Source organism: Podarcis muralis, chromosome 5 (assembly GCF_964188315.1).
Source record: "Podarcis muralis chromosome 5, rPodMur119.hap1.1, whole genome shotgun sequence".
Lineage (NCBI taxonomy): Eukaryota > Metazoa > Chordata > Lepidosauria > Squamata > Lacertidae > Podarcis > Podarcis muralis.
In genome coordinates this window covers 55,958,454-55,969,599 of record NC_135659.1, presented here as the reverse complement: position 1 = coordinate 55,969,599, position 11,146 = coordinate 55,958,454, and the positions used below count along the sequence as shown (strand labels likewise).

The following is an 11,146-nucleotide window of genomic DNA, read 5'->3' as shown; positions in this document are numbered from 1 at the left end:
CAAGGCACCTTTCAAGAATTACGGCACAAATAAAATAAGACAACAGAAATGCAGAGCAAATAATATAATACCAGCAGCTAAGCGAGCCTGAACAGAGCCAGTACTTCACAACCTGGACTTCTGCTGACACAACAGGATTTCCTCTGTGCCTGCCCACTGCCCATCTACTCAGTGATTCCCAAAGTGTCCAACACAGATTCTGGGAGTTTGCAGGAGCTGAAAGGTGAGGGTGAGAGGACAGGAAAGCATGGGTGAAAGCCCATTTTGATAGCATATGGACACCATTGAATGTCATATATATTTTCTATGCAGTCATATTGGTATAGCTGTTTGTGCCTTATTGCAGCTACAGTTAAATGTAGGATTGTTTTCATGATGTTAATAACATAAAAAGTTTTAGCCAAATACCAATCTACAGACCTAACTGGTTCTGCCTTGTACCATCTGGGGCTGGAATTGTTTATTTTGAGCCATTGTGTTCATCAGATAATCACTACAGGCTTCTAGCTTTGTAACAACTCTGTTCCTGGCGTAAGAGCCATTTATTGAAAAGGTCAAAACTTGTAACCAATTAAAGATTTAAATTGAGGTTGCTAAATTGGTTGCTAACCTCTTGTGATCTCTTTTTAGTTTCCAGGACACCCAAAAAGTTAACGTAAATGATGTGTCTGCCACAGCAGAGCTTTCTAGTTACGTGTTTCCAGGCTAATAAGCACTAGCCATAGCCAAGTCTAAAACATCTGATCTTTATAGCCACCTTTATGTAATTGAGGGGCAACTACCATTATCATAAGAACTATGATTCCATTTGTCTGAGCAAGTGAATGTCAGCCAGAGAAATTGAAAGATGTTCATTGAATGACAAAGCATTCTATCATAGACAAAGTGTGCTGCCATGGCTACTCAATTCCACTACCCTTGGGAAATTGCATTATAGGAAATATCTCAGCAGCTCTACTTTTAGAGAATGGGTGTTGCATCCAGCAGCATTTTTAACTCCCGCAGTAGTACTTATGGAAGCTTCAAACTGTGCTGGCCTTCACTGAATAATACAGTTACCAGATGGTTACAAGCTGGCTTCCAGTACTGGGTTCAAGAGTATCCCAGGATTGGATAAAAGTGTCTAAAGATGTGGAGCATATTGCAGGACAAAAAAATCCATGCTAAATCCTAAACCTGCCCTCCATTTTTATCTTTGAAGACTCCATAAAGATGTGATTATATGAACTGTGGCTAAATCCACCACAGAAAAGCTGTAGAGGATTTTGAAAGCAAACTTTAAGTTGGACTGGCAGCAGCAGCTCTGGAACTTGTGTGGCTTTGAACGAGAAACTGGCCCATTATGTGTCGGCATATCAAAATAATTAGACAATTTCTATGCTATGCACATCAACTTTATTAAATAGTTACCAAAGAACATGAGCCTCTGGCAATGTAAGGGAACTTGTAGCAAGATATTATGGTTTGATATAACGTACGTAATCAATGATTCAGGTAATGTAGCCATGTTGGTCTGTCGTAATAAATAACGATGGAAGATTAAAAAATATATATTGAAAGATGTTCCAGTAGCACCTTAAAGACCAACTAAGTATAAGCTTTCTAGGTATGAGCGTTTACGTAATCAGTGTTTTCTTATTTTTAAAATGGTATGTATATTTCTCTAAATTGTTAATGCTTTTCTTTCAAATAAAGAAAATGCCTCCCTTTCTCTACCAAATGTTTTGCATTTGATGTACATTTCAATGACCAAGTGCTTACCCAAGTTTCAGTTTCCTTGGAATGAGGGACAGCAGAGACTATGGTGTCTTTAGGATCAATGGTTTATTTACATATTTACAACGTGGCGTGCCTGGCGTGCTCTGGTCCATGGGGTCACGAAGAGTCGGACACGACTAAACAACTAAACAATAACAAAGCAACAACCTGTGCCTGAGACAGAAATCAGGCATAGCTCTGTCTTCCAGCTTCTAGCTTACATCACTCAACTCTCAATTCTCGCTTTTGTCTTTCCGACAAAGGGAGTGGGGGACCCACGTATTTGTTATCTGGCACAGAACCACTTCCTTTGTTACCTAATGAGCCATTACCTCACCAGGAACCTAACCTGGTTATTCCAGAAATTGAATCAATGCTGGGTCCAGGAATTAGAAGGAAGTTCAGGCATACAACCTACCCCACCTAACTCGTAAAATTATATTAAGAGCATGTGACATGTCCAGCTTTTTACATAGCATTCATGCGAAACACAAAACTAGTTGCCTCCATATGTCTGATATCTTTATAGGCCTTGTGGCCTTCTGGGGTTTTAACCTAGAATAACTTCAGACTACTCTACAACAGAAAGCACTCCTGTGTGGGTGACAAAATAGCAGAGGAGCTATGGATTATTCGGATAGAAAAGTGGGGGGAAATAGTTAAGACAGGCTTTTATCTCCAGAAAAGCAGACAGGTTTCTTTGCTTGCCACTAGGTGGCAGACCGACAGGGTCACACATACTACTACCTGTTTAATACGCTCAGGGAATATTATTATTATTAGGAGGACACACGAAAAGGGGAACCACAGCTACACACTATCACACACTGCTAGGACTATCCCATAGTGGTGCCCTACACAGGACTCAGGGTTGGGAAACAGGTGGGATTTTGAGCCCCACTGAGGGAAAATTGCTTCACTCATCTTTTGTATACCTGGCCAAAAACTGTCAGATTACTGGGGTGCCAACTTGAATGAAATATTTGGGGACCTAGGTAAGCCCTTCCCCACATAATTAATTAAATGGGGCACACCCACACTATTTGAAGGGCAATGCCCATCAACTTTCTGCGGGGGTGGTGCCCCCGAAATATTCTCTTGGGGACCTCGGCTCCTAGGAGTTGGCAGGTAGCATCCCAAAACACTTTGCCCTCATCACCTCTCCGCACAACTTGCCAGCCAACGGACTGCCTCATCTGTCACAGGAGGGGCAATAACCATCCCACACTTGCCTTTAGGGCCTGCATCCCACCTAACCGAACACAGAATGGAGGTACCACTCGCTCCGACAGCATCCGGTTCCTTTTCCTTCTTATTCTGAATCCAGCTGAAGCCAGATCAGGTGTGGGAACGGGGTCCTTATCTAGCAACCCCTCTAGGAACAAAGTCACAGCACATTTGGCAAAATTATAGCCTTTTTCGTACAGCACCTGGGATGGGCAACACCTATGCAAAGGGAAAACATAGCTCTTCGGAAACAAGCCCCACTTTGTAAATCGTTAGGAGAAAAGAATCAGAACTGAGGCCGCCTTAAATTCCCGTTTAAGGATTAATGGCGAGATGGGTTCCCTCCACAATCCAGTGCGGGTTCAGGTTAAAGCTGAAGCGAGAGATGCCGCGCTTCTAAAATAGGGACGGCCTTTAATACAAAGAGCTCATCCGGGAAATTTGAAAAGCGGTTGCGTCGAAGTGGAAATGGAGCAGTTGAGCGAAACCCCAACGGCCTTTAGTAAATACAGTACTGGGACACCTCCCGCCCCACACGCTTCCACTATAAGCCCTGAGCCTCCGAGAGGCACTGTCGGCCCCATTCTTTTCCCCCTCCCCGTCCCACCTATTCTCTGGTTGCCACGGTGACAGTGGCCCGGCCTACTGGGCAATAGGAGCAGGCACTACTAAGCGAACAAGAAGCGTCAGGAAGGATCGCTCCTTGAGGCGGAGCCATCTCTCTGAGAAAGGGGGTAGGGCGCAAGGAACCGTCGATCACCGGAGAAGCGACGTGCAATTGGTGAGAATCCTGGTCACGTGCTAGATGGGCAGGACGTATATAAACTCGGGGTGTGTAGGCGCCTTCCGCCATTTTGTCCAGTGCGACGAAGTGGGAGAGGCGGCGGAATCGAGTCTTGGCGGGAAAACGGGCGACGCAGCGATCGAGCTCGGTGGCTGAGGGGCGAGAAGCGAGGGAGACTGCGGAGCCGACCGAAAATTAATAATCATAAAACCGTGTAGCGGTTACTCGCGAGAGTCGGTCACACTCCTGGCCCGGCAGCCGGTGAGGGAGGGGCTTGGTCGGGATGGAAGGCCTCGCGGTTGCGGCAGCGGACAAAGAGCCGCCGCCATTTTGTGTGGTTGAAGTAACGTCAGGTCTCCCGCCGGGATGTTGGTCCCGGGGAGGAGATGAAAGGGGAGGCGGACTGCTTGAGCGTGAGGGGCGGCGTGGTGGGTATTATATGCGCAAGCTCGAGTCGAACCGAGGGAGAATTGTGAGGGCCGGAGGCCGCCGCGATGGGCGGGAAACCTCTCAGTAGTAGGCGCGCCAGTTACCAAGGCGTAAGAAGCCCTTTTCGCCGCCTCGTGAGCGAGGAACCTGAGGCCCAGCTCAAATCACCACAGGCTGCCTTGAAGGAGACCTGCTTTGGGGATCTAAACACAACACGCCCTTCCAAGACCAGTTGTCAACCCCTGGATGCCCTCAAATCGAGGTCTCTTAATTTTGACTTCGCTTTTGTGTTTCAAGGGCCCGGAGTATGGGTCTTCAATATAAGATGATTAGTACCTTGGAACAATGAATTATATTTCTAAAGTAGATTATAAGATGGACTTAAATGTATGAATAGTTATGCGTTGTAAGTCAAATCATCTGCACTGTATTTTCAAAATTATGAGCCTGTTTCAAATACCTTATAACCCAAAAGGTTCCCTAACTAATAAATATGAACAGAAGGCAAACAAGTTTTTCCTTGCATGTCTTCCAGAGATGCATCGTGATTCGTGTCCACTGGACTGCAAGGTTTATGTAGGTAACCTTGGGAACAATGGCAATAAAACTGAATTGGAGCGAGCTTTTGGCTACTATGGACCACTACGTAGTGTGTGGGTTGCTAGGAACCCCCCTGGTTTTGCTTTCGTTGAATTTGAAGACCCACGTGATGCTGCTGATGCAGTCAGAGAACTAGATGGGAGGTAAAAATTCATTTACATTTGGGTTGAGCTTGTGTGTATACTTTGATCTATTAATGTAATATGCTGCTTTGATTGAAAAGAAAATTGGTCACAAATAGCCTGGCTTCTGTATTTGGAGATCCAAAAGAAATAGAACTGATTTTCAGTGGGGGCTAGTGGGGCTGGGAAGTAATTCTTACTAACAGTCTGTTAAATTTGTGTGAAATGTAATCTTTTGCTTGTGTTTATTTTGAGTACAGTTAAAACATGTTGCATATTATTCCTGAGCTTCTAGATTTTGCACAGCTACCAAGTTTTGGAAACACTGGTTGTGAGCTCTTGTATTCTTAGTGCCCTGTTTCAAACATGTAATATTTTTTTTAAATGGAAATATGCTTAACGTTGCAGGCTCTTAATGGCTCAGACTGTAGCTGAATTTCACTCATGTTGATTTAAAAACATTTTTATTTTGACATCTATAATAGCTGAAGCTGAATATGCGTTCTATATGATCAAAACAATTTTAAGTGCTGGCTGCTTCTTAGGAGTGAAATACTGGTCCCCATTATAATTTTCAGTTAAACAAAACAAAATTAGACTGACTTGGTATGGTTTTGTGTTGAAGTTTAAATAACTAGGGAAATACAGGGGCACTAGTTGAAGTGTCTGGCTTAGTTTTATTAGGCTGTTAGAACTAACAACCCTTCCCTTTTTCTTTTAGAACACTTTGTGGGTGTCGTGTCAGGGTGGAACTCTCCAATGGTGAAAAACGTAGTCGGAACCGTGGTCCACCTCCCTCATGGGGTAGACGTCCTCGAGATGACTATCGCAGGAGAAGTCCTCCACCTCGCCGCAGGTATTTAGGAGCAAAGAACTTGTATAGTAATATTTGGCAGTATTACCATTTGGCATAATAGACTTTTTTAAAAAAATATATATATGCTTGTCTATACCTACCCAGACACAGAATTTTAAAGCATTGAATATGTGTTAGAGGGATACATTGTGTTGAACACTGACTTTTATCCTTAGGTGTCTATACCAGTTGATAGTGCCCTCTAACACGGATTATCATCTTTCCTTCTGAAGTCTGTTCATCTTCTAGTCACTTTCTTTTTCTTCCCAGTATTCCAACTTGGTTTTTTTTTTGCTTTTCTTTACACCATTGTTGTAAACATTGCATACAACAGCTTGGCTTTTTCACCCACTTGAGATTTTTCAACTTTAGCACAATGATGCCAGGCAGGCAACTGTTTTAAAAATGCTGAAGCAATGAACAGTTGCTTAGCTAAATCTGACAATAGTAAATCTGTTGAAATATGACCAACTTTTGAGTTATGCAGGAATAAATTTCAAAATAAAGCAGGTTTTTACAAGTAATGCATTCTCTGACCCTGACAGATTGGTTGGGTGTTTATTAGTCGTACTTAAGGTCTTTATATCTGCAAGGGCTGATTTTAGCCTGTTTCAGGTAAATGAAGTCCATACAAGATAAGAGAGTGAAATCTGTTCCCTTTCACTGTAGAACACAATAGGAGTATTTGTTAGCTAATAGATGGTTGTACTGATGGCTTGTTTTTCATTTTTTTATGCTTTTTTTGGTCCATCTATTAATAAAAATGAACCCGTTACAGAGTCACCATCATGTCTCTTCTCACCACCCTCTGAGTCTGCATTAGCCAGTCAACTAGCCCTTTCAGCGTCATGTGACCAGCGCGCCCCATTCAGCTTGGCTGGTGTCGTTTCACATGACCCAGGCATGGCCAGTCGTCAGGTTGCACCGCCCTTTGGTTCCCGAGCATGCTGTTTTCTCTCAGCCTTCTCTCCAACCTTAACCAAATCGGCAGCAGCCACCTCGACCGCCCACACATTCCCGGCCAATCAGCTCAGCTGTTTATTTACCAAATGTCTTCACAACAACTACAGCAGCAGCCTTCGGCTAACAAAAAAGCAGGAAAAATCCACAACACCCCCTTCGCCAACCAACTAAATACAACGCAACATCTGGCAAAACCTTTTCAGCAAATTCTTCTTGGCAGTCAGTCCGGCAGCCTCACCTCACCATTTCTAGCTTGTTGAAACCAAAAACTAGTAAGTTTTTCCTGCTTATACAGTTTACTGCTGGTAAAAATAAGGAGTAAGCGGCTTATAAGTAATTACTTTTTCTCAATCAAAGGCTGGCTGTGCATAATTTCGTGGTAACATACATATGTTGCTTGAATAAAACTTTTAAGGGTGTTAAGGAAACTTAATATAAGAAACTAAACTGCAGTATATTTGCATGCGAGATGGCAAACTACATTTAATTGCTAACTTAGTTCTTCCTTGCAAAAATCTGCCAACTCCTTTCACCTTTAAACTGTTTTACTAACAGTTTTCGGAACAATTACTTTTGGGATAAACTGGGCAAACTAAGATTCTTTAGACTAAACACACTATGACATTTTAATTTTTTACATTCACAAATATGCAGTTCTAATGGTGTTTAATGGCTTTGTCACGGTGTGCGTTAGTCTTTCACTTGGTACCTTGTGTCCTGTTGCGGACTTTTACCTTGCATGGGTTCCAAAATACTGGTTTATACCAATTTTGGGACTACTTGTGGGACATTAGTATAGTGTTCTAGGCAGTGGATTTAGTTGAGATGGAAGTGCTGCATTGGACAGGTTTGCTTATGACATGGTGTTAGTTAAAGCAAACTCATGGTTGGAAGCGTGCTGATCACACTGAGTTTTTAATGCCTGAATCTTTCCATTTTGCTGGACGATGAGTGCCATGTTATTTGGCACATTCACTGGGCCCAACAGTGACTTGACAAGTTGGGAATTGCCTCGCTCCACTAATGTTGAATTGATGAAAATACTCACTTTTCTATTTTTGATTGTAGATCTCCACGAAGGAGAAGCTTCTCCCGCAGCCGCAGCAGGTAAACTATTGGTGCAGCATTTGGGTTGTCTAGATAATGGGTAGGCAAACTAAGACCCAGGGGCCGGATCTGGCCCAATCGCCTTCTAAATCTGGCCCACGGATGGTCCGGGAATCCACGGATGGTCCGGGAATCCGCATGTTATTACATGAGTAGAATGTGTCCTTTTATTTAAAATGCACCTCTGGGTTATTTGTGGGGCATAGGAATTGGTTCATTTTTTATTTATTTATTTTCAAAATATAGTCCACCCATCCACCCCCCAAAGTCTGAGGGAAAGTGGACTGGCCCCCTGGTGAAAACGTTTGCTGACCCCTGGCCTAGATAGTGCTTATAGAATAAGGGACTCCCCACCCCCTTAAGCAGATGGCACAGGTGTGACATTTCATAGCCCAAAGGATAGTTGAATTATACGCTTGAAGTGCCATAAATTTCTGACTCCTTTGAAAGTGTACTTAGCCAGCACAGTTGTCAGTATGCTGTGTAAAATGCATGCCAAATGTGTTTATTAAAGTATAGTCTAATCTGAGAGCTGGACCATAAAGAAGGCTGATCGCCGAAGAATTGATTCTTTTGAATTATGGTGCTGGAGAAGACTCTTGAGAGTCCCATGGACTGCAAGAAGATCAAATGCATCCATTCTTAAGGAAATCAGCCCTGAGTGCTCACTGGAAGGACAGATCGTGAAGCTGAGGCTCCAGTACTTTGGCCACCTCATGAGAAGAGAAGACTCCCTGGAGAAGACACTGATGCTGGGAAAGAGGGCACCTGGAGAAGGGGGCGACAGAGGACGAGATGGTTGGATAGTGTTTTCGAGGTTACCAGCATGAGTTTGACCAAACTGCTGGAGGTAGTGGAGGACAGAGGTGCCTGGTGTGCTCTGGTCCATGGGGTCACGAAGAGTCGGACACGACTAAACAACAACAACAACAACCTGAATTCAGCTTTAAACAATTTAAAAGTTTTTTTTTCTGCCATCAAATGTTGTGATAAACTAAAATACCTTTCGTTTTGAATCCAGTATCAATGATGAATTACATATTCTTCTAAAATGTGCCTCATAAATTAAGATTTTCAAGCATGTTTACAAGCACTGTACTAGTTAATGCATTGATACCATATGTTGCTCAAATAGAAAGTAAAACCTGTACACATACATTAGTATGTTATAGCCATTAATTTGCAACATATTTAAAAATATGAATTTAAGCTACAAGAAAAAGGTTATTCAAGGAGTGAGATTTGAGTATGCTGTTTTTCAAGAATTGCATGAAAAATATATTCTCTTGAAATCCTGATTATTCCTTTTATAGGTCCCTTTCTAGAGATAGAAGGAGAGAGAGATCACTGTCAAGGGAGAGAAATCATAAGCCTTCCCGTTCATTTTCCAGATCTCGTAGGTAAGAACACTTCCATAACCTTAATGTCTGAATACAGAGTTTAATTCTGTAGCATATTTACTAGAGAAATGTCATTTTCACTAGTGCACTAATTAAAAGCCTTATAATAGGTCAATTGGTCTAGTTGAAATTTCAGGTGTATGTTTAAATAACAATACTGAGCTACTTCCATTGTTTGACTGAGAATCTCAATGTATATTCTCTCTAGCCGTTCCAGGTCAAATGACAGGAAATAGAACTTCAGGAACAGCAAGTGTACAGGAAGTCATATTAGATCTGAAGAAAGGAGTATGTGAAAGGAGTATGTACAGAACATTGTTTTCTTTTAAGACTTCATAAGCTTGGTGCATTTTTAAAATGTTTTAGCTGTCAAATTTTGTTTTTCTTGTCTCTTGTAACAGGTGACAAATGTAACAGTTGTGAATCTGTATATGGTTCTGAGCAGGTCATATGAAGTGTAATAACTTGTTGCTTTACAATGTACCCTTAAGCATAACTTTGATTTGTATTAATGTTTAGCTAATAACCTTTGCATAGACTTACCAAATAAAACCTCAAAAGCCATGCAAGTGGCAAATGTTCTTCGTATAAATATTGTGTTCTGGAATCTGCAGGATTTAACTTGAAAGGAAGTACACAACACACATGACCTTTTAATCCTGAGCATTTGCTACAATCACAAATGGGCAATCTATGCAAGGTGAGAGCAGGGTTAATGGACAGGATAAAACCAATAGTAAGCAAAGGGGTTATGAAAGCCTTGTAGGAGCTATGTTTTTGATACTGTTTTACAAGTTCTGATTTATACCAGTTTAGTCAGAACTACCTTCTACCATGTAAAAGTGTAGATTAAGTTTTGTATCTTTGTGTGGATCAGTACTTACTGCTGAAATGTGAACTGCCTAATCTGTTCATTATAGAGCAGACCAAAAGAACAGATGATTAGCTTAAAGGATTTGGGTGCATAAGGGTACATTGTAGATGCGAAATTTTCTTATTGTGCATAAGTTGTCATGTCACTGTAAACTCTTTGAGATCTTTGGATTAAAATTTTGGTTACAAATCGTTCTAAGTATTTAACTTTCGTATTTTGACATACTTTCGTGCAAATATAACATTCAGATGGACTTGTACAGTTTAATTCAAATCTGTTATTGTGAAGAATTTGAAGCCATAATCAAATTTCACTGTGTTAATGTTTGGATAAAGAGCTATTCAGAGAACGTTCATATGTAAGTAACAGACCACACATAGTTCCTTTTAAAATACCTAGAGGCAATTGTCTCAGTCATCATCTATGGTAATACATGGCTACTTACTACAACACATTCACAACAAGTTACAATAATGATTGGCTTAGCATGCTGCACTCCAATGAGCATTCATTTTAGTAATGAAGCACTCAAACTTGTATACCAAAAGTGAACTTGCTATGCAGGGATTCAAGTTAAGCATAAAAATTAAGCTTTGTAATGCCGACAAAGCTTTAAATGCTCTGCATTAAAACAAATGTTGCATGCAACGTTTATCCATTGGTCTTGTGCCCAGAAAATAATTGGTCTTGTGAATTTTAGATTAAATCCATACTACTTGAAAACATTTGGTTTAATTTCATTATCTAGCCTTTTAAGGAAAATTACATGGACATCCAAAGATTGTTAATGTTTAATATTCTATCCTAAACGGCTTCAAAAAGGGGAAATGCACGCTTCATTAAAGACTTGTCTTGCAGAGTTCCATTGTGCCTTGTCAACCTATGTGGATAAAGCATTTGTAAAAAAACAAACTCACAGCAGAATGAGCTGTTGAAGTAGGTGTCTTTTTGGGGAGACAGGCTTGGAGGGGGCAATTGCGAACTAAACCCTATGAAAACAACACTCAAGACTCCACATGAGTCACT

General features: G+C 41.4%; 1 protein-coding gene across 1 annotated transcript; it reads left to right on the top strand.

Moving 5' to 3' along the window:
* The first annotated feature begins 3,832 nt into the window (after window positions 1-3,832).
* SRSF3 (serine and arginine rich splicing factor 3) lies at window positions 3,833-10,314 on the top strand. The gene is made up of 6 exons (XM_028734003.2): window positions 3,833-4,030; window positions 4,734-4,941; window positions 5,642-5,776; window positions 7,808-7,846; window positions 9,160-9,246; window positions 9,455-10,314. The coding sequence occupies exons 2-6, from the start codon at window positions 4,736-4,738 to the stop codon at window positions 9,480-9,482; spliced, it is 495 nt and encodes a 164-aa protein (XP_028589836.1). The 5' UTR covers window positions 3,833-4,030; window positions 4,734-4,735; the 3' UTR covers window positions 9,483-10,314.
* The last annotated feature ends 832 nt before the right edge of the window (window positions 10,315-11,146 follow it).